This window comes from Adiantum capillus-veneris, chromosome 28 (assembly GCF_014529385.1).
Source record: "Adiantum capillus-veneris isolate H3 chromosome 28, ASM1452938v2, whole genome shotgun sequence".
NCBI classification, from domain to species: Eukaryota; Viridiplantae; Streptophyta; class Polypodiopsida; order Polypodiales; family Pteridaceae; genus Adiantum; species Adiantum capillus-veneris.
Genome location: NC_140958.1, coordinates 104,109,771 through 104,134,269, shown reverse-complemented (window position 1 = coordinate 104,134,269; position 24,499 = coordinate 104,109,771). Strand labels below are relative to the sequence as shown.

Genomic DNA, 24,499 nt, shown 5'->3' with positions numbered 1-24,499 from the left:
TGACTATAATGGCTATAACCAGCTGAGAATTGCATCAGAGGATAGAGCAATTCATCACGGAATGGGGAGCATTTATGTACTTGGTAATTCCATTGAAAGTGTGCAATTCTCCAAATACTTTTTAGTGAGTGTATGATGGAAATTTTTAGTGTGTTTCTACACAAGTTCCTGGCTACTTTTATGGATGACTTCACAGTCTTCTCAATAGAAGAAATGCATCTCCTATTTGTAGAAAGGGTCTTTCAAAGATGCAACAAAAAGAGAATTTTCTTGAACCCATTCAAGCCAGTCTTCATGGTCTGAAAATGAAAACTTATAGGACACACTATCTCTAGTCTAAGAGATGGTATTGAATGATTGCAGACAAATTCAAGTGTATTTATCAAGCACAATATTGGGGGATAAAGGGTTCAAAAGGTGAGCCTCATGAGCGTCACGCTACTAGCAATGGGAAAAGAGAGAAGGAAAAGATGCACTACACCACACAATTGACTAGTAACCTCTTTGAAATAGAAACAAAACACAAAAACAACTAAATTTGATAGCAAGGACAAGAACCGATGCATGATTGTCAAGGTGGTGCCATTAACGACATCGTTAATTTGATCAATTATAAATTGGAGTTTAATCTCCCTTTTAAAAAGCTAAGCCAAATTCATTTATCCTGCACTAAAATTGAGTGTCTGTCAATGCTTAGTGTTGATGATTGTAAATCTTTTTACGATGAAGAAGAAGAAAGCAACAACGAAGCTTTGCTTATGCTTCTCCACCATTGCACACTCTCCTTGCTTTCCAAGAGTGCTCTCCTCGATCGAGAGCACCCTCCTCTTTCTCCTCTTTCCTTCCTTTGCTCTTCTTTCTTGGAAAATCTCTCTTCGATTCCAAAAGTCTCCCTATCCAAATCCATAAAAATTTTGTGTTTCCCCTCCTTTAGGGTGTGTGAGTCCCTTGAATTTTTGGACTCTACCCTTGCTATTTGTAACTCTTGATTGCATGTGTGACCGCACAGTAGCTATTCTCGGCAACCTGGCCTCCACGGCACATGGGCACCCTCATTGGGATGTCATGGCTGCCTGACATCCCCCTTGGGTTGTCCCTCTCTCTCTCTCTCTCTCTCTCTCTCCCCATCAAAAGAGGAGCCCGTGTGAGCACCCGTTGTGATTGCCACATCACCAAATGGCCTTCAATGGTTTCATAGTGCATGAAATCACCCACCACCACCAACCTCCCATAAATTCCACTCAGCGCCCATGCAAGGAAGGCAACATGATCGCCATAGCTACAAGAGGAGACTCGCGCTCTCTCCCCCTTGCTTGCCTAAAAGGAGTTCCTCTTTTGGGATTTATATCTCGTGACCACTATGTCCTGCTAATGCATATGGGTTTAATCCCTCCCCCCCCGGATTTCCATGTGGTGTTTCCTTGTGAATTGCCTCTCGCAAGCTCACAAAAAGTCTCTTCAAAAGCTTTTTAAAAAAACTATGATTTTCTTCTTCACTTTAATATTTTGCCCTTTGCTACCCAAAGATCAAGTGACCAGGGCGTAAGATCCAAGTGAAAGCTCGGTCCTTGACTTCAATCCACATGATCCCTACCACTTCTTGACTTTGTCTGGACCTCCAATCTTCGTGATCAAAATTAGAAAAATCAATCTAATCCCGTTTGGCTGGCAACTACCGCCGACTTTGAACTTCAACATGTCACCAGTCCGAGCTCTTATTGATGAACCGTAAAGACAAGCCTGTAGAGCACTTTGAATACTAAAATTCTAGCCCATAAACTTCCATTTATGTTCACTTCAAGCATACTCTCTTTTAGCATTATGAAGATAGTTTTTGGCCCTTTAAAGCCACATTTGGCATACATTTAGCATGAGGCTAGCTTGTCATCAAGCCCTAATCACTATTCAGTAAATATGTAGCCTTCAAAGAAGCTTAACTTGCATCCATTTACACATTTTTCCTTATGGAAGCGGAGCTGCTTGTGACACCGAGCATCGACAAATATGTATGTTCTCAATTCATTCTCAGATACCTTAATTTCTATTGCAAATTTGTTCATATGTTTGCAACGAAGGCTCTTCCATTGTTTGAATTGACCCAGAAGGGAGTGAAATTCATCTGGACCCAAGAAGTGTGAGACAAACTTTTAGTTCTTGTAGGAGGCAATTATCACGAAGCCAATCCTTTGTCAACAAAACTGGGAAGCAATTTTTCATGTGCATGTTGATGCATCTAGAATGGAGATGGGAGCTGATTTGGCTCATCATGATGGGAAGATGCATACTCAATGATAGAGAGGAAAGCACTTGGAATGGTTTTTAGTACAACAAAATTCACACATTGTTTGCTGGGAAACTTGTGATGGGAATGGGATTGTGCTAGCTAGGGTGGATGAAAGACAAACATCATGTACACGAGTGTGTATAGGCTAGATTGTCACTCAAGAAAATTTGGTTCCAAGATCAATTAACTTGGACTCATAAACACGATCTTGAGCAGTTGCTAACCCATCACAAGCTCACCATAAACAAGAGAGATATATTGCAAACATAGAATGGATTTGTTTATTCATGAAAGGAGCTTTAAGTAGCTCTACAACCGTGCACGATTACATGTGGGATAGTTCCACCTCTTCTCTCATTGACTCATACTCTAATTACTCCATGACATAGCTCACACCTTACAATCCTCCCCTTGAGGTTTGGACTAGGACAATAAATTGAAGATTATTTATACCCACTAAGGATGACACAATATCCACACAAGATGTCAAAAAATTCCTCCCCTTGAAGAGAGGCTACAACTCGATGAAGAAAGACAACACTTCAATCCAAGAGCACATACATCCCCAATCCAGGAGACAAACAACTTAACACTCCAATCTAGGATCTACACTCCAATACAAGAGCAAAAGCAACGCTCTAATCCAAGAGCAAAATCGTGAAAAATGTCTCATTTTCTCTAGTCCACAAGCTCCTCCGTCTTCTTCAATGCTTTGTCTTAAACTGCATAATGGTCTTTGTCTTCTGCACCTTGTCGGTGCAAATGATGTCGATGTCACCATAACTTTGTCTTGAGATTTATTGAAAAAACAAGTGCAATGAAAAAAACCACTGATGCAAAAACTAACATGGATGTGAAAGCTATTACTGAATTCCCTCCCCTCGAAACAAATTTTTGAATTTCCTCGGTGCCTTGGAGCGGTCTTTGGACTTGAAGACTCTTCAAGGCCAGTGTCTGGAACTCCGTACATGAGCATGCTGACATTATACCTTAATGATAAAGGGAGTGACATTCATTGCAAGAAATGTTGCTTGGCTGCAAGATTTTCAATTTAATGCGTACTTTAAAATTTCCCTTCAATGTGAAGTACCTCTTCACATAAGTGAAGTCACCCCTCACAAAAAGAATTGTCTTCTTTGATTTTCTCCAGGAAGCCTTTGAAGCTCAATATTGTCTTTGAAGTTTGACTTTTGAAGGTGCCAAGAAAAATGACTTCAAGAAGATTCTGAGCTCTCCTCCTTAATGAAGAGTGATGCCAAAGAAGAAAAGCTTGCTGATGCTTGAGGATATGCTTTGATACTCCACCTTGAGGCCTTGAAGCTTTGAAAGTGACTTAAATAGCCTTAGAGACCCTTTTTGGGATGCTTGGAAGCATGCAAGAATGGCCTTTTGTAAGCAAGCTTTAGGCTTTGAAGTTTTGATGCAACAATCTTACAAGAAGCAGCTCTAGTGGGCAAGGCTTGGGGATTATGCAATGCAGCAGGCGGGCCGTGAGATGGGGGGCCCTATAAGGGCGTATCCAAAAAAACTATTTTGATTCAATTGAGCACACGAGGGAGCTTCATTGGTCAAACATAGTGGAAGGAAGCCAGTCCTAGTGCTTTTGGCCATTTGCAGGGAATGGAGAAGCTTTGAGGACCCACTGGATGACTAGTTTAATGTGCGATGCTCAACAAAAATCCAATCATACCCAAAAATCAAATGCAATACAATTTATTGCTTAACTTGGAATTATCCAACAAGATACGGGTAAAAAGTACTGGTAGGAAGAGGCTGCAGCGGACCCGTCCGATGGATAGGTTGGATTTGAGTGCATTTTTAAAGTCCGCCTAGCTTGCTCAAATCTATGCTGCCCAACCTGAGCACGCAACCATGTCCACACTCCAAAATAGAGTCAATGCTCTAAGCCACAAGGCCTTGCCACTTTCCTTGTATAGGAATGCAAAAAATAAACTTTTATGCTAGGCACGCCCTTCTTCACACAAATATACACACCCAATAAAGGGGGGTAATGATTTCACTTAAACACAGGGGTTAAAGGCTTGAATTCAACAGTGAGTGCACACACATAATGCTCACACACACACACACACACACACACACACACACACACACACACACACACACACACACACACACACACACACACACACACACACACACACACACACACACACACACACACACCTATAATTGGAAATTAAATTGAATGGGCATATGGTGTCGGAGTGGGGAAATTAAGGGCTCTATGGGGAGCTTGCAAGGAGCGATTTGGGATGAGATGATTAATGCTTGATGAATGCAAGAAGTAAAGACTAATTGAATGTGCAAGATTTTTTTTTTGACACAAAACAACCTAAATGAAAACACAAAATTGAATACTAATCCTCTCCCTAACCAAGCCTAGCTAGCCATGGAGAATAGTGACCTCTTGGGTGTGCCAAGGACATGCCCACACATAGGTAGATTAGGGCTTAATTAATGAGAGATTCAACTAGTTATGGAAAATGCCAATGGATCATAGCAATGATTAGGAAATTATAATTACATTAATGAAGGTGCTAATCACTAACAAACAAAAGAATAATGACAAACCTAGCTAGCATAACTTGGCACTCTGATACCACGTGATGGAAATGGGATCGTACTAGCTAGGGTGGATGAAATACATACATCATCAACACAACTGAGTGTGTGTAGGCTAGATTATCACATAGTAGATGGGTCAGATCTAGAGTGGTGGGATGCATATGATTTCCTTTAGTCTAGGGGATTTCCATGAAAATTAAAAGACACTTATGATCAAGCCTAAAGTTCACCTTCATTAGAGGGAAATTATACAAATTAAGTATTGATGGAGTGATTCAAAGGTGTGTTCCTATGTAGGGAAGGATGCAAGTCATCACAAAAGCTTACAATGAGAAGTTAGGAGGTCATTTTTCTATTGATATCACTCACAAGAAAAATTTTCAAGTAGGTTTATGGTGGTAGAGTACGATGGCTGAAGTTAGGGCCATTGTAGGACTTGTGATATTTGTCAAAAAATGGGAAGGCCAACATCAGTAGACATGAAAACTTTGATCCCCGTACAATCATCATGGGCGTTTATGAAATGGGGAATGGACTTTATGGGTCCATTCAAGAAGATGAACCCTACATTGTAATGGCAACATGTTTAGATTTGGCTGTCTAATTGAGATTGTTTCAGATCAGAGGACTCATTTCATCAATGGGACACTTGAGATCCTAACTAAAATCTTTCTTATCAAGCATTGAAAAACAACATTATACTATCCTAGATGCAATGGACATGCCGAAAGAAACAATAAAATGATCCAAACCATGGTGACAAAGAGTGTTTAGAAAGAACCTCATCATTGGAATGACAAGCTTCAAACAACACTGTGGGCATACAAAACAACTCACAAGGTCACAACAGGAATGATCCCATCCGCAATGGTATATGGAATAAAAGAAGTTATACCCATGGAAATTTCAATTCCCAGTCTCAGAATGGCCATTGAACACAATATGCATTTTAATGTAAATTTAAAGCACATGCTTGATGAGATCAGACAAAGAGCCATGCTGGAGTAGGAAGTGGTCTAGCAGAGAAGGAAAAAATTGGCATCATAGCAAGATAGATGTTTGGGAATTCAAAAATGGGTTTCTAGTTCTACCGTATCAATCAAATCCAGGACCAAATAAGACTAATTTGATAATAACATGGTCAAGTCCATATGAGATTGATTTAGTTTTCTTCGATGGCTTAGTCAGACTTAAGGGTTTATTATGTTTACTATTTCCAAGGCTCTATAATGGAGGCAAAATCAAGTTGTACTATTCAAGATCATACAAACCCCCAACACCAACAGAACACAACACGATAAATTTAGAATCAGATGAGTAATTTGTTCGGTATGAGACCAGAGGGACTAGTAGTTGCGGAGGATCAAAACCATGTTGCACTCTTAGAGATTATCCCAATTTAGAATTAGACAACGGAGGAATCAACGAGGATTGAATTTCATAACAGCAACTAGAAGGTCATTCATGATCAAATATTTTTGGGAAGCTTGTTGGGGCTCATGACAAGGACAAACAAATGCATGTGCACCATGTCAAAAGCCGTGGAAAGAACCTCAAGGTGTCAGATGAGTGGTGCATTCATGGCCCAAATTAGAATAGCTATGAGGCACATGCACAACCTAGCTTTCCTCAATGTCTCCCTTGACTTGCACCTTGGCCTATAGAGCTCCTTGTTCCATTGTCTACGTCACCTTTATCCACATTGCTTCAAGTGCATGCATCGCGATCTCCTTCACCCTCTTCAATGTTTTCTATGCAGTCAAATACTCGTGTTGCTCCTGCTTCCACTCACCTTCATCATCTAGGTTTTCCTTCTCTACATAGAGTTAATTATTTCAACTTCATACGGTGTTGGCACATCCCAGGTCTTCATGTCAGCATTGTACAGGGTGTGTTTGCCTCTAAAACGAGTTCTGGCTAGTTTGTGATAGTATGAATCCGTATGCATCCTTCCTTGAGGCAATGGCTGGTTGCACTTATGCAGGCTTCAAACAAGATCTTAGCCATTTCTCTAAATTGTGGTTCAGAGATTGCCTTACTAGCTAGTTCCTTCTCCAAAATTTTATGGCCTCAATTGTCAATTGGAGCAGTTGATTCATGATGCAAATAAGCCATTTGATTTCAATCTTCCAGTGCCCCATTAACAATTGATATTGTCATAGATCCTCTCAAAATTCACTAGCCACTGTCTTTTGTTGTGCATCATGAGCTACTTGATTTCAAGTCATCCATTCTGTGGTTGCCTCTTCATATCATATTCTAAGTCCATCAACTATCTCCAGAATATTTTGTTGATCCACTAGCTAGCATGAGGTGGGTACAAAGCTAGGAAGAATTGATTTTTATGCTGCATCATTTTCCTTGTTAGTCGAACAAGGTGAAACAGGCTCTTGAGACGTGTCTCTAGTTTTGTGAGGGACATTCTAGTCTTCAGTCCTTTTCTACTAGCCTCATTGTGCTCAATCAAATATTTAACCCTAAGATCCAGTATCCCTCTTGCACTTTGCATATGAATGAGTACCTCATTCAATTGTTGTTTGATCTCGTTCATACATTGGTATGTAGGCTTGCTACCCAACATAATCTCCATCTGGAGCCCTAGTGATATGAGATATGATGTGGTCAATTCAGTGGCCTTGGGATGTATTGATCTGTCATTGCTAGTGAAATCCCACTCTGGAATTCTTTCCAATACTTGAACACATGCAAGATGGTCAGGTAAGTGGAAATGGCTTGGTCGTGGTAGCTAGCTACCTTTTAATTTGCAACCATTTGTTGGGCTCCTACATAAAGCATTTGAAAACGCTCCAGATCTAAGAAGACTGAACCATCTTCCAGAAATTGGTCGATCTGTAGTTTCTTGGCCCTTTTCAGACTCTTACTGAGTGCTAGTAGCTCAATAATGTAGGGGGGTCATATTCATAATCATTGATGAGTAATATAGATTTCCCTGTATCCATAGCTGATTCCACTAAATCCTTTTTTCCATTGTTTTTTGGTTGTGAGTTTGTATTATCCCCTATGGGTGGGTCAAGTTGCTCCGCTGGGTTTCCTGATGTTGAATCTAGAGGTATATTCCCCGTTGATGTTCCCCCAATTGAATCCCCAATGTTGGAACCACCTGCTCCATCATCATCATCATTGTCGTTGCTTCTGATGCTCTTGGCCTTGTTCTATGTCTTCCTTTTTTTCCTCATAGTCATCCTCCTCATACTTTTGGTTTTTAATAAATTCAAAAATTGCTTCATTGACTAGTGTAGTGGTATACTTTCTTGCCTTCTCTCGAAGTTCAATCTCCTCCGTGTCAATGAAGATTTCTAGATGAGAGAGATTTAGAGCTATATCCCCATTCTTATCCACAATTTGCAAAAGATTGTGATATATGTATTTCTTGGATATTGCCTTAGTTGTCACTTGATGTGTTTTGATCAAGTGTTTATAGTCTACCCTTTTTGGTGCCAACAGTGTCTGATAATGATCAACATCCCTCACAACATCTTCTTTAGATTCCTGCACGATCATGCTCTCCTAGAGAAGGTTGTGAATCTTCTTTTCCAATGCTTCCTTCTCCCTTCTATACTATTTCTCTTAAATTTGGATAGTTAGATGCTAGGCTGCCTAGCTGGCCTTTTCTTCTCTAAGTTTTTTCAGTTCCTCTAGTGCCTGCTAAAGTTCTTGATTTAGTGTAATGCTGGCACTAGAACTGGAGGTTTGAGCTTCCATCATTTTGCCAATAACATTACCTATGGTGTTCCAGATAGATTGAATTGTAGTCGAATTAGTCTCTGCAATCATTGTGTGCATACATATAAGTAGTTAGAAACAAAAAAGAGTATATTATTTAAGTACAATGGATATTACCGGAACAACCATACCTACTTGAATCAAGAGTCCATACTGGTCATTTCTAATGTTGAAATTCTATGTGATCACCTTTGGATCCGTATGATCTGTTTTGTAGGTTGTGACTCAAAATGGGTATGGCATGGAAGCTCTACTTGGATTTTTTATAACCAATTATCCCTTGAGACATTTCGTCTGCAGTCTTTGCAACCTATTAAGCTTAACCACATCCATAGTACTTTTTGGTAGTGTAGCACTGCTGCTTGACACCTCGTTAGCTTTTGGACCTCTGGTGGACTCAGTAGGTTGGCTAGCAATTGGAGTACCACCAGTTTGCATCTGGTTTTCTAGTGGCATGTTCTGCTCATTGATTGTCTTTGTGCCCAAAAGCCTCTGAGTCCGTGCCTTGAAGCCTTTGATTAAATCCATTGTTTTGAGCCTTTTAGCAGTAGATGCGGCTTCTGTGTCAACACTAAGGATTTTTTCCCCAATTGACTCCTTACTCTTGCTTCTGCCTCCAGAGTGCTGCGGTGGTCTTTTTTTCCCTTTTCTTAGTGCGTTGTGAGTCAGTAGACATTTCTTCATCAGAGGACTCTACATTAATGTTCTGTGCCCTAGAAGCCTTCACCCTTTTCTAGATTGTATAAATGGTGATAGGGATTGCAAGCTGGGTTGCCTAGTATATGAATTTCCAGACATACCATGCTTTAAACAACCTTCTGGATTTGGACTTGGATGTCTGCTGTGTAACACTGCTATACAAAAATTGGTCAATGGTGATGGTGGCCTCTAGGTTTAATATTATGGCAAGTAGCATGGCATATAGTTTTTTAGATAATTATGTTGGGTTGTTTTTCATGCTCATGGTTTCTGCAATAAACCTGTGTACTGCTATGTGTTCTAGTGCTGTTAATTACTAGAAATCCTTGGGCACCATACTTCCTCTTTTTTTTGGCCTAATTCTCTTCTCATAGGTACTGGTTCACCTCATCAGCAGTTGCTGGTATAGATTTTTGGTCGTAAGGGAGTTTAAATATGTGGGCTAAATCACCAGCAGTACGTTCCATTGTGTGGCCATGAATGATGATAGTGCTCTTCTCAGCCTTGTACGTGGAAAGGACATGTTGTGTGATCTGACCATCAAATGGAAAAACTGCGGCGTCGTGAATCACTTCTAACACCCATAGTTTGAGGAACCACTGCTGTGTGTCTTGAAAGACATACTTTGCAATTTTACTGTGTGGAATGAGTCCAAGAAACTCCTTAAGGCTCTCTGTCTGAGCATTCATTGTGTCCATAAACTCTCTCATGCAGTGCGATCTAGGCTTCCTAACCATGGACGACTTAGATGACATTGTATCTGTGGAAGAAGACTTATTGTAAAAGTCATGAAGCAGTAGTGTGGAGTGTTGGGTATAGTCAAGGTTGAAGGAGTTATGTTTGGCGAAGACAAAGTCATTAGGAAGAGGATGGGGTCTAGGAGGGCGTCTTTATTTTCCATGAGATTATGGAGGTGATTAACATTTAGAAGAATAGATACATGCCATGTTTGCAAGAATGGTGGGTGTGTAAGAGAGGTGTAAGAGTGGTCAAAGGATGCACTTTTTCTGCCAGAAAAAGGGACGATAAATTTATGATTTTTGACCTTCCATAAGTCCTACATATGATCTCCGATTTGAGCGGAGATTATAAATCTAGAATCTACACGCCGAGCTCTTTCCATAGATATGTTACATGATATACTTTTGCTCGCTAGATTTTAAATTTCATTTTGGGGGGAAATTTGAATTCAAATAAAATAGCCGTTTTACCTGTTTGAATTCAAAAGTTGTCCTTTGATTGCCATGAATGCTCCACTAGCTGCCTGCACTTGATCTCTATGCTCTCTTAGTGATGTGTCAAACATGCGTTGGCTTGTCCATTGAATCATTACTTGAGAGATACACTTTGGGATATGGTACAACTGCCACTGGTGACTCAATGAATCTTTAAGTCGTTTGGTTGAAACTTTAAGAGGCTCTTTTGTCAAGAATTGAACTGATTGGAAGATGTTTATTGGAATTTTTAAACATGCTTCTACTAGTACTTGTTCCCTTACAGTACTGACATAGAACAAGTCCAATACTTCTTCGTTTAGCTCTGGTGCCGGTGCTGGTTCTTGCGCTTGCTCCCCTGAAACCTCTTCTATGCCAAAATAATAGAGCTTGATTTTAGCTCCATTGTACACTTCTAGTAACAATAGACCTGAAAAATCTTTGAGCCTCATTGTACCATTTGAAAAGACCTAGTCAACCTCATAGGGTCCTGACCATGCGATTTTCAAATTGGATTTCTTTGGTCCCAGCTTGGGTTGGTAAAGTAGGACAAGGTTACCTCTCTAGAATTCTTGGACCTTAATCCTATTGTCATGCCAATTCTTCCTTCTCCATTGCACCACTTTTTGTTCCAATACAACCCTCTGTCTGATCTCATCTAGTCGTAACAGTTCATCAAATCTTTGTTTGAGGTTCTTGTTGAAATCCATTTCATATTCAACTGTTAGTGTTAAGCTTGAAATTACAAATTTCGTAAGTACAACTGCTTCTGTACCATATGCCAACTTAAATGGAGTCATAACCATCGTGACTATAACCTTCATGACTTTGTAAGTAGTCTGAAGACCCATAATGTTGTCTAGAGCTTGGTGTCCCAGTGATGTGGCTCCTTTTGAATGATTTTTGTGAGAATATTTTGATGGTCTTATTGATGCTTTCAGCCTATCCATTTCATCTAGGATAATAAGGTGTGGAATTCATGTGTTTGACATACTCATGAGAATTTCCATCATATCATTGATAAAATGAGTTCCCTGGTCTGACACTATCTCAATGGGACAATCATACCTGCACATGATATTTTCATAAATAAATGAAGGAGTTGAATTAACAGTATTAACTGGTAAAGCTTTTTCCTCCACCCATTTATTGACATAGCAAGTAGCCATAATGATATACTTATTCTTTCTGGGAGTCATCTTTTTGAGTGGCCCCATGAATTCCAATCCCTATGATTTCATAAAGATCCCTAATGGTAAGAACTCGAGTTAATGGTGTCATATCAGCTGTTGTGGGTCTACCCATCCTCTGGTAAATATTTCAAGGTTTACAAAATGTTCTAACATGAGCCATCATTGATTGCCACCATAGTCCTGCCTAAAGAATCATCTTGTATGTGATATCTACTAAAAGATGACCTCCCATGTCACCACTTTCAATGGTATGCATCATCGCAATATTCTATCGATTCCCAATTGATAAAGGGCTCCCACAATAATACTAAGCTTCAGACTCTGGATAATCAATGCTTTTTTATTATTCTAGGACCAATCCTCTGCATATATCCCTAGCTGCAAGAAGTTGTACACTTCATGCCATTCCGCGTCTAGCTCTTCTTCAATCGTACTCTAAAATAATTCATCTACTAGTTTGTCCCTTAAAAGATGTTTCAAAATATCCTTCACTACTTCTAGAAAGAATACTGTTGGAGTTTTGACATTTGCCTTTGAACTGTCCATTGCACTGGTTTCTACCTTCTCTAATATCTGATTTGTGTAATCTTGTATAGCTCCAACAATTTTGAGCCATGGTCTTCTTAAGAGCATTCAATAGGCCCCTTGAATGTCTATTACTAAAATGTTGGTTTTACCCACTTCAATCTGCATATTTTCAATAAGAGCAGCGGCTTAGACAACCCTATGATCCACCATTCTTACTTTGAATAGGTCTGGTTTCATCTCAAATTTTACTAGCTTTTGTTGGAGATACTCGCCTAGCATATTGACCCCCACTCCTCCATCCAAAATGACACCAGATAGTGGTTCCCATTGTTTCCCGAGCTTATAATCAATCTGGATTATTGGAACTTCATCATCTCTGATGGCTTCCAAATCCACTGACCTGGCCTCTGCTTCAACTTTCTTGTTTTGTCTGATGATTTTTTTTTCCCTAGAGCGATGTGCATCGAGTATAATCCAATTTCACCGTCAGCTTTTGAATTTGATCACAGACTTGAATATATATTTTGTCTTATTTGTTTCCCGAACTCTCGTTGTCTAAACTAGAAGACTTCTCCTCCTGAGAATCTTCCCAGTTCCACACATTTGATTTTCCTGGAGTTACTGTGGCTGGTTCCTTGATGAATCCATCTGATTCTTCCCAAGCCACTATTTCCAGCTTCAACCAAGTTTGATCTGACTTGCCTTGATTCTTCTCCTAGGCTCTGTACCACAACAATCATACATTCATCCAGTCTATCCACTGCCTTGTCCAATTTCTATGCTGAAGACTCGGGTGATACTTTGTGAATGGTTATGGAGTCTGAACTTTTTGGTTTCTTTGGCATCTTCTTCAACATATTTTCAATGATTTTTACTGCTAGATCTCTTTGTTCTTTCCATTCATCCACGATCTTCTCCTTTCCCTTCACCTTCCACACCTTCCTCTACTGTTTCCACTTCCTGGCCTCAATAGTTTGACTATCTTCCTCAATATGAATTTCTTCAATTATTACCGCTTTGCTTCTTGTAATCGCCCTTATTGGTACTGGTTTTGGTGGCTTCTGAGACACTACCTTTGGTTTTGGTGTTTTTGGACACTGAGTCGCAAAATGGCCATACTTATTACAAGTGTAGCATTTCATATTTCTTTTGGAGAAATCTACCCTGCCTTTGCTCCTACCAGTGCCATTTTGGTAGCGTCCCCTCCAATACTTATAGTGGCTTCATTTTCCCTCGCTCCATTGGCTCTGTCAATCTTGGCCGCCTCTGGATTTGTGAGAGCGGTCATGGATAGATCCTTCCCCTTTTTGAATTGATGAAACCGAATCCCACAATTGTTTCAGACATGAACAAAGGCTTTGCAATATGTACACTGAGAACACTCATTTGACATGTAGTCTATTGATCTGCATTTGGAACACCATATTTATGCTTTCCTTACCAAGGTTCTTGTTTTTGCTATCTCAGCAATCTGCTTAGACATCTCTTCAATCTTTGTAATCCGATCCCCTTTCTTGGTTTTACTCTTGTCCTCTGGTTATCTTTTAGATAAACTAGAGCTGGATTGGATTTTGAACTTTCTTCTCTAGATGAATCATCATCTAGATTGCCTTCTTTTATGTCCTTTTTCCTTTTTCACATGCTGCTCCAACTTCAATGATCTCTAATGAGATCATTGAATTTTCTTGTTGATGCTGGTACCTCTTGCTCACATAGCTTCTTGATCATAAATCCATTCAAAAAACAATCTCTCATCCTCATCTCTAAAGGAGGTTCTTGCAACTGTTTGGTTAGCTCTTTGATCTTTTCTACATAGCTTTAAATGGAAATTTTTTCTTGCTTGATTTTCACCAACTCACAGAGGATGTCTTCATCAACCCTATTGTCTAAGTATTCTAGTTTGAAGATTTTAATGAGCTTGTGATACAATCTGAGTTAAAAAGCTGGGTAGTGGTAATACCATTTCCTTGCTGCATCTTTTAGTGTTTGGGAAAAATATACCCCCATTCATCTTCATCGATGTCCTTCAATTTATCATACTCCTCAAAGGCTCGTATGTGAACATCAAGGTCATCCTCCTTTCATCTTCATCGATGTCCTTGAATTTATCATACTTCTCAAAGGCTTGTATGTGAACATCAAGGTCATCCTCCTTTCCCACTTTGAATATGGAAAATGAAATTTTCAATTCAATAGAGTGTTCCTTACTCTCGCGGATTCTAGATTTACAGATTGGTTTCTTTTTGTGTGATTTTTTCTTGGTGTAATGGTCAGTGTAATCTTCACAATTTTCTGTGTCCATCTCTATCACTATCTCTTCTATTGGTTTCTTGGTTCCTCTCTGGCGTGAGTGATAACTTTTTGACATCTGTCTAAAGATGTTGCAGAGGAGGACACAGAAGCTTCAGGAGGAATTCACAACTTAAATGATCCAGTGAAAATGATTGTGGATGAGAAACTGATGTCCTCCATGTGGATGCAAAAAGATGTTCTCCCTGTGTCTTCAGTAATAAGCTCCTGAACTCCTGTTGCCACATCAGTTCCTGCAAACACTTTAGAATTTTTATTAACAAACACTTGCTCAGATTGTTGGCCTCCTTGTTGCTGCAGCTGCATCTTTAGTTCCTCAAATTTCCCTTTCAGGTCAGTATACTGCTGCTTCAGTTCAGCATCTTGCTTCTCCATAAACAAGTTTTCCTCCTTCATCTCCTCCTCTACAAACATCTGATATGGTTTACACACCACATCATACATCCTTACCTTGATATGATCCCATACTCCCTTTATGTATTCTCTTATTTCCACCTGCATCTACTCAACATCTATTGATGCCAAGTACCACCCATCCACATCTAATTCCTCTTCTGACATTTCCATGGTTCTCTCTTCAACTCTCTTACAAGCTGTCACCCTGTTCAAAAGAACTCTATTGCTACTCTCCAATGTAGCATTCAATGTATTCATCTCAGTCATTTTGCCTTGCAAAACAGTAAACCATTCATCCCTCCATTCAGCTAATCTGGCTGAAGTCTTCTCCCTAGATGCCAACATCTTCTTGTAAGAAGCCAACTCAGTTTTGATCACCTCCTGACTCTCAATCAACTATTGAACCTCTTGTTGTACCAGGATCTCCTCAGTTCTACTCTTCTTTCTTTTCTCTACATCTTCCTTGAGCTGCTCAATTTCTGTATGCATTCTGTTATTTTCCCTCTTAACTAAGGTAAAATCCATCACCTGTTGCTCCACATACTCTTTAACCATGCCAATAGCATTTTGCACTTCTTTGAAGGAAACATTAGTAAAATTTGGTTTAGTCACCCTTGGTTCCTTAGCTACAGAATCTCGAATGTTCATACCAGATACCTCTGTTGGTGTTTTGCCCTTCAGTTTCTTCAACTTGAACCCTGTCTTCACTGACATTGGTGTTGTAGATTTATCACCCGTTTCCAAATCTCCTTCAGAAAATAGCTTACCAAACTCTTTGTCCAACTTCACTTTCACTGTGTCCAAAGACTCCTTGCTAGAATAACCAGCAGCCATCAATCCTTGAACATCCTTTGTCATGTATAAGGTCTTTTGGTCATCATGCAACTTCTGTCTTTTCTCTTTTCTCTGTGCAGAGCCTGAGTCTATAGGTAATTGCCGCTCCCGTGGCAGAATTTTTCCCTGAAGTATACTCTGATTTGTCACATACTGAAACACAGCAACCAAATAAGGACCCACTTTTGTAGTTTTGTCCTTTCTCTTTTGCTTAGTATAAATTTCAAACTTCATCCCATCAAAGATGATATTAGCCCATCCAACCTGCCTGCCATTTTCAGCTGCCATTAAAATACCATAACTCTCCCTGCTGATGTATTCTGATTTGACAAGAAAGAACACTATTTCAAGGAACCATCTAACTTGCTTTAACCTAGCCTGATTCTTCATGCCAGACAATTTGATAATAATGCCTGCCTCCTTGTGACTGCCCAAAGGCCTTTGTCATCTCCCTTTCTGTGGCTTTACCAAACTCATTGTCCTCTTGTGTAGGTACATCAAACACTTGTGACACAAGGTCCTCAGTAAGGTAATTGTCAGCAAAAATCTGTCCATCATTATCCTGCAATTGATTTAAGTAAACCTTTGCCATGTGAGTCTATCTCCATGCAATCCATGGGAGTCTTGCAAAGTCCAATAGCCCAATGTTCTTTAACCAGGGAGTGTTTTGCTCATTAAGGGGTAACTCATACTTGAATTCAATGAAGGTATACTCTGAACTGCCTTCTTCCTTTGAGGGTGGTGAAGTTTGAACATGGGTATACATCTCCAAATCATCATCATCTTCACTACACTCATCAACCACCATCCTTTGTCTCCGAGTCTTGCGCACACGTCTTTGCGTCATAAAGGTCTCTTCATATTCACTGCAAGATTTTGACTTAGAAGCACCAGGAGTTCTGCGTGGAGTTGCCATGCTAGTGCATGCAAAAGAGTAACACAGAGAGTGAAAATGCTGCTCACGCACGTAATCGGCTTTCTTTAAAATGATAGCTTTAGTCACTTGCTCGCATGTGTGGTAAATCACAATCAAATTTACATCATGGCTTATATCCTCCTTTTGGGCTTCCAAATTTGGTCACAAAAATGGCTTTAGTCTGAAATCGTTTATAAGTTTGACTATGACTTTCCCTGACTCATCAACCAAAATGAAAGTATTTGGCTCCACTGCTCTAACGATCTGAAATGGCCCCACATATTTGAGTTTTAACTTGCCAGGCCTGTGTCCCATTTTACTGTTGTAGACCATTAACCAATCACCTGCAGAAAAAATTTTCAATTTGGTGTTCCTGTTAATCCATGCATGTCTTCTCTGCTGAATGATCTCTGATGTATACATGCTTTGAATCCTGTCCTCTTCCAGTTTCAACAATGCCTCCTTCCTCCAGTTGACTGACTCTTCAGGGAACAACTTTTGTTGAACTGCCACCCTGAGACTTGGTACCAAGAATTCCATAGGCACCACTACCTCCAATCCATAAACTAGCTTAAAGGGTGTCATGACTGTTGTTACCTTGAATGCAGTTCTAAAATCCCAGAGTGTAGGATCCATTTTTTCATCCCAATCTGTCCTATTTTGATTTACCAGCTTCCTGATTATCCTCACCAAAATTTTATTGGTGCTTTCTGCTTGTCCATTTGCTTGAGGGTAGTAAACAATTGATTTCTTGTGTAAAATAACAGACACATGAAAAAAGAATTTACGATTGCAAAACTTATCATTTACCTATGATCTATTTGTCATCCTCAAGATTGTTGGAGTCTTCATCAACTTGAGCCTCATCATCAATAAGAACACACATTTTAAGAATGTGGTTCTTTTTTTGGGTGGAGTGTCCAAATGTCAGACTCGTGATGATGCCTCCTGATCGATATTTCTATTTGGAATACAATCGGACCTTAACTTCATGCTCACTTGAAAATTGCGAAAAGGAGAGAATGGAGGTTTGATTTTTTTGCTATCTCTCTTAGGTGCCATTATCTACAAAACACATATTGACATTAGTTCTCATCTTGTATATTTTGTGGTGCATAATTCATGTATTATGACTCTTTAAAACTAACATATGTAATCTATATTACATCTATAAATTTGATATACATATTATATATAATATAAGTAACATGATATGTTATATATATATATATATATATTTATATATATATATAGATATATATTAGTTTACGTGGTATGTCTATATACTCCCTACTATATATACAAAGTCTTACAAGATGGGGAGCGATTCTTTTCGAGCAATGAAAAAAACAAGTGATTCCCTCAATAAAGTGTCGTGCCTAGCTGTCTCTCGATCTTCAACCATTGAACCCAACCCAATGCCTATACTCTCACTCTCATCAACATGATTATTAGAGTGATCAAAATATTTAGTGATTGAAAATGAACTAACTTGATTATTGCATAGAGATTATGAGTAAAATGAGCCCTTCCCTGTCTTCAAGAACCACGACCAATTATAGGACTACATATTTATATGCCATAATGCTTTCAATAATTAATTTTCATGGATAATAAAACACATAGACTTTTCTTCACTTAAACTACTCTAAAATTTTCAATAAATGTATTAAAGTGATCCAACTCATTTAAATACTAGCTACATATTGGCTCAACATTTAACTAACTCATTAGTATCAAATATAACCACCCCTCCCCTGCGCGCGGCTCCTCCTTTCTTGTTATTCTCACCCCTACACCTTACTATAAGCACCTTCCTTGCCTGATTCTAAACCACATCCACAAGAGCTCATAGCCCCTCCTACAATGAGGATTTGATTGTGTCTCCAAGATCTTTAGCCTAATAGTGATTTTGACTGAAGGTTGCGGATCCTCTATGCCTGCAAAGAAGGTTGAATGGCTACTATCATGGCATTGTTATCTCTTAGTTCACAACTACATTCTACCATCATGTCCTCCTATGCCCTCAATCTCTCCCCCTCCCCCCTCAGGATCCTCTCCATTTGTTCATCATTCACTAAGACCACAGGACCCTCAATCTTCATCTTGTATAAGCCTTGAAGGTAATATGTGGAGGTGATTGAATCTTTATTGAGAGCAACATGTTATTGCCAAAAAAGATACTTAGGGCTCTTGGCATAGGGCTTGAAGCTAGGCCACACACACACCCAAGGATTGCCCAGAGAGAGAGAGAGAGAGAGAGAGAGAGAGAGAGAGAGAGAGAGAGAGAGAGAGAGAGAGAGAGAGAGAGAGAGAGAGAGAGAGAGAGAGAGAGAGAGAGAGAGAGAGAGAGAGAGAGAGACTCATACATTTTTGCATGGATGTATGAAATGCTAATGCCACATGCACATGCATTTTTTGCATGGATGTATGAAGTGCCAGTGCCACATGTAGATGTATCTAAATACATTTGGTTTCAGTAAGAAGTGAGAGGATCTGTTTAGATTCCATTGATGAAAATATTTTGTAAAAAACCTAGAGAAAGAGAAAAATAATTAAAGCTATGCAATGTGTACCTAAGAAGCTGTTTTGTTTTTTTTATAAAATAAAATGGTCTTTAGTAGGCCTTCCTATGAACTTCTTAAAACCACTCCAAACTAATCCGCACCGACGCAAACTGGTTTTATAACATGGGACAGTACGTCCATCATCAACGATGGATCGGAAGCGCTATTCTCTATAATATTTTTAAAACAAATATAAAACTAACAAGTCATTAAAACTCAATCACATATACATTTAAAGAACACCTCTGGTTGTGTTGGAGAGGACAACTGCAAGAAACGTGAACCCTTGCGCGTTCTCCAACATGCTTGGGAGCCTTTTTGTTTATGTATAAAATAAATGTTGGGAGAAATACGGCATCACGATAATGTGTATTGCTCAAATTGGATCTTGTGATCCATGAATAAATAATAAGACTCTGCTGGCTAGTGAAAGATATATTGCGCATGAGGCAAAACCTACTCGAACCGGTCCGCACTGGCGCGAAAGACCATATTAGGTATTTTGGTAAAAATCTCACATTATGGGAATCTCCAAATCGACCGAATTCATGTAATTTGGGAATTTTCCACTTAAAGTGGGAAAAATTGAGGTGTGTGGCTAGTAAATAAAGTGAAAATCTCATAGGATTGTGGTGTTGATAAACACCAAAAGTCAAGAGGATGTACAACACATGGATTTGAATAATAACTATAAATTACATAAAACAAAGGAAGATACAAAAAAGATTTTGTTTACAAATTGACTAGTATAGTCACAATAGAAGCTCCACATAATTCTACTCCACATTTGATACCATATCTGAACTTTGATCCAAGTGTGGCTGATGTGCACGAGTGAGGCCTTCTTTGGCTTTTAGAGCATGTCTTTCTGGAATCTTTATTCTAGAAAATGGTCCTTCTTTGTTGGGTCTCCAGGACCAAACAATTGCATCTATAGTTTCCCACACTTGTGGGTCCTTATAGTTGACAGCCCAATAACCCTTCCAACAATTACTGTAAGCTTGAGTATCTGTCATCCCACTTTTTCTCGCGCAAGGTGCCCAATATTGAATCAAGAGTTTTCTGTAGTTTGGTGATGTAGGCTCATTATCAATGTCAGATAAAGCCATTGCAAGCCACACTGGATAGATTTCTGTGTCACTCAGAACAAGCATAAGAAAGTCACCTTGGTGCACATCAGACATAGGGTCAAACTCTTCCCTTGGCCTATCTCGTTGAGGCCCACAAAAATGATCGTTCAACTCTTCAAGGCCTAGGAATCTTTCTGCTCCTTGTTGCAAATTCATTGTAGTGCTTTGTAGATGAGAATATTCTTGAGTTTTTGGCCAAAACATTTCATACAAGACTCCCTCTGATATGATTGCTTTTCCAATCTCTTCAATTACCTTACTCCAATAATCTATCACGTGTCTATAATATCGCGGAATACTTGAACCATTCCCTAAATTTTTCCAAAATTTTATATAGTTCTTTAGCCCCAAAATGACTTCTTCGTGGGCGTTGACATACTCCGCCATTTGTACTAGAGGTGGATCTCCATGTGGTAACATTGGCTTGCCTTCTGTGTCTGTTTTCCAAAGGCGAATACTTCCACTCCAACTTGATACACCTACATGTGCCTTATATTGCATCATTGGTGTCTCATCCTGCATTAAGAACTTGAACTGAAGCGGTTTGGAATGTCCAACAAGTATGTCTTGTCCATCACAAAGATAGCCATCACAATATTGCTTGAAATCGGGGATCTTTGTGAGAAAAAATGGAGCTGGAGATGAAGATGAGCTGTTTCGTAATGTATCCATCAAATGTGGCAAAGTATAGGTTTGTTTAACTCTCAACTTCTCTGAAAACCTACTAAACATGGCGTCTATGTCCTCATGTGTATGCCCAACCATTAAAAATCCCAGCTGGATGGTTTTGAAAACACCCCTTGCAACAAGCATTGACAAATAGGCAAATAAGTATCGATTTTTGTTTTCCCCTGCACAATTATCCAATTGTAGCAACAAGTTCTCTGGCAATCTGCGAAATGTTGACCCCAATTCCTCTTCTGCAATTTCTGACGACTGCACAATGGGCTCTTTTCCATCACTCAAGTTATGGTAGTCCAAAGCATCCCTTGAGTTCAAAGCATGTAGTAGTGAAATATTGCTCCTTGGAAGTCCATTTGTTACTAGATCACCAAGAGGATGCTTATCTATCCTCTCAAGGTTATGTAAACAATTAGCAATTGAGCCAATTGTAAGATTTGGATCAGCTGGCCACAAACCATTCAAGACAAAGTGTCCGTAATGAACTTCTCCATGTCCATGAGTGATCATGCCAATCAATGCCACCTGCAGATTATATCCTGAATCCACACCCTTGGGAACAATGCGTAATCTAGGAATGGCAGTCTTCTTTTGATCCATCTTATCATGGATTATGCATACATATTTTTGTGGTTGAGTTTCTGAATACGTGCGCCATGCATAATATAGGCTTCTACAACTCTTTTGTTGTGCCATGTGAACTTCTCTCTCCCTCAAGAGAAGAGCTCTCTCTTCAAGAGAAGGTTTAGCTTCTAACCTTGCCTTGATTGAGCTACAAATATTGCACTTAGAGAACTCACTCGTCTTTGTTAAAGTGACATGTGGGTACTCTTTGTTCCAAATTCTACCAAAAGAAGATTGGGATAGCTTCTTCTCATAGCCCATTTGGTCAAGTGTCGTGTTGATTTCACATAAAATATCCACTTGTTTGTATGTTGATGGAATCACCAATTGAGTCTCTCTTGAGCCATCTAGCAGTGTTCTACTTCTATGTGGCATCTTCTCAGAGTTGTTTTCCACAAACTCATTTAGTAGTGCTCTTGCTAAACTAGTATGTTGAAGTCCCCTTCTCAATGTACATGTGTTCCCATGTACATATTGGCGCACACCATTTTCAAAGTTCTCCTTGTATCGATAAAATGATGTCTTTGGTATTCCATGTAGCTCATACCATGCTCTACAACAAACAATAGAGCCATTTAGCCTGAATTGGTATCGTGACTTCTCATCTTTCTGATAACATATAGAAAGAACATCATAAACATAATTAGTGCGTGATTTTTGAGACTCTCCCCAAAATTGTTGTCATAACCTTGTCACCATATCACGATCTGCAAATTGGCAGCATTTTTGTGCACAACAATCAATGCATGATACCCTTTGAATTGATTTGTTTGAAAGGTAAAAAGTCGAAGCTGGTGCTGCTTTTGATTTTTGAGTCCTGTTCATGAAAGTGTATCGTCTCTTCCTTGACAACTGGACAACATTACTCCCATCAAGTTTTTTTCCAACATTGCCATCGTTGGATACATCCTCATATGTAGCATGCATGCCATCAACAGGAACAAAGCGTTGTAATGGGCTCCCATTCAACATTGTTGTCTGCTTGATGGGCCACTTTAGCAAAGTGATGCTACCCACTTCAACCACATCATGAATGCTTGCATTTTCTCTTTCAATACCCACACCCACACAATCAGGACCAAGTTCCTGAAAGTTGACATAATCATGTGGAAATACATATAAGATGGTCCCTTCATTCATGGTTTGCATCATTGTGTCATCTTTTAAAAGGACCCTCTGATTTCTCCAAGACTCTCGAATCATTGCTTCAAATTCTGGGCTTGTCATAGGTATTGCATATGTAACTAGAGGATCAGAATGATCATGTTCTTCATCACCATTGTAGCTTTCGTGTGGATCAATTAAGTTCCCATTTAATACAAAAGATTGCAAAAGAAGCTTTGACCATCGAACAGCACTCCATAATGAGCCTTGGAGAGATGAAGTATCCATTGTAGGAAAAGGTAGGACCACATCCTTCAAGCATTCCTCCACTAGTATGGAGACATTTCCCAGCCCTATCTTTGTACCACCACAAGTGGAATCTGGATCTGTTCTACACACACAACCAATACCAACGATTTCATTGTCAAGTATCATATGTACTTTCTCCCCAGATTCGAAGTCCATCCTGTAAGTAAAAAGATTACATTGTTAAATCCATAGTTATAGAAAAATACTCTTCAAACAAAAAATCATGCTACAACATGAAAAAGGTTTGCATAGGTTGGACAAGTGGTGAACCTTGAGACCAAATCCTCCTTGCTATATTAATGGAATCAAGGTTGGACAAGTGGTGGACCTTGAAACCAAAGCCTCTTTGCTATATGAGAGCATAGGTTGGACAAGTGGTGGACCTAGTTGTAATACCCACTGCCACCTATCAACTACTATAGGACTATGCTTTCCAATGTCCAAGTATCCCTTGGGTCTTTCAAGGTTGAACACGTGGTGGACCTTGAAACAAAAATCCCCTTTCTATATCAGAGCATAGCTTGGACAAGTGGTGGACCTAGTTATAATGCCCAATATCCAAGGTGAAATACCTTAGGACTTTTCTACCTTGCTTGCCAATGTTTACGTAGCCCCTCATTTCTTTAATGGAAGTAAGGTTGGACAAGTGGTGGACCTTGAAACCAAAGCCTCTTTGCTATATTAGAGCATAGGTTGGACCTAGTTTTAATACCCACTGCCACCTATCAACTACTATAGGACTATGCTTTCCAATGTCCAAGTATCCCTTGAGTCTTTCAAGGTTGAACACGTGGTGGACCTTGAAACGAAAATCCCCTTTCTATATTAGAAAGGTTGAACACATGGTGGACCTTGAAACGAAAATCCCCTTTCTTTATCAGAGCATAGCTTGGACAAGTGGTGGACCTAGTTATAATGCCCAATATCCAAGGTGAAACACCTTAGGACCTTGCTACCTTGCTTACCAATGTTTACGTAGCCCCTCATTTCTTTAATGGAAGCAAGGTTGGACAAGTGGTGGACCTTGAAAGCAAAGCCTCTTTGCTATATGAGAGCATAGGTTGGACCTAGTTGTAATACCCACTGCCACCTATCAACTACTATAGGACTATGCTTTCCAATGTCCAAGTATCCCTTGAGTCTTGCAAGGTTGAACACGTGGTGGACCTTGAAACCAAAATCCCCTTTCTATATCAGAGCATAGCTTGGACAAGTGGTGGGCCTAGTTATAATGCCCCTCCTTTCTTTAATGGAAGAAAGGTTGGAAAAGTGGTGAATCTTGAAACCCAAACCCTTTGGCTATATATAGAGGATATCTTGGACAAGTGGTGGGCTTAGTTGTAGTATCCAATGTCCAAGGTCCAAGGTGAACTATGT

General features: G+C 39.5%; 1 protein-coding gene across 1 annotated transcript; it reads right to left on the bottom strand.

The window, feature by feature from the left end:
- Window positions 1-16,869: 16,869 nt before the first annotated feature.
- Window positions 16,870-17,343, bottom strand: LOC147421008 (uncharacterized). The gene has a single exon (XM_086504604.1). It carries the CDS (start codon window positions 17,341-17,343, stop codon window positions 16,870-16,872), a length of 474 nt encoding a protein of 157 aa, XP_086360730.1.
- Between the last annotated feature and the right edge of the window lie 7,156 nt (window positions 17,344-24,499).

What these genes read in the sequence shown, in the direction of transcription:
- LOC147421008 (XM_086504604.1), bottom strand. Translation starts at nt 17,343, where the DNA reads ATGGATCCTACACTCTGGGATTTTAGAACTGCATTCAAGGTAACAACA.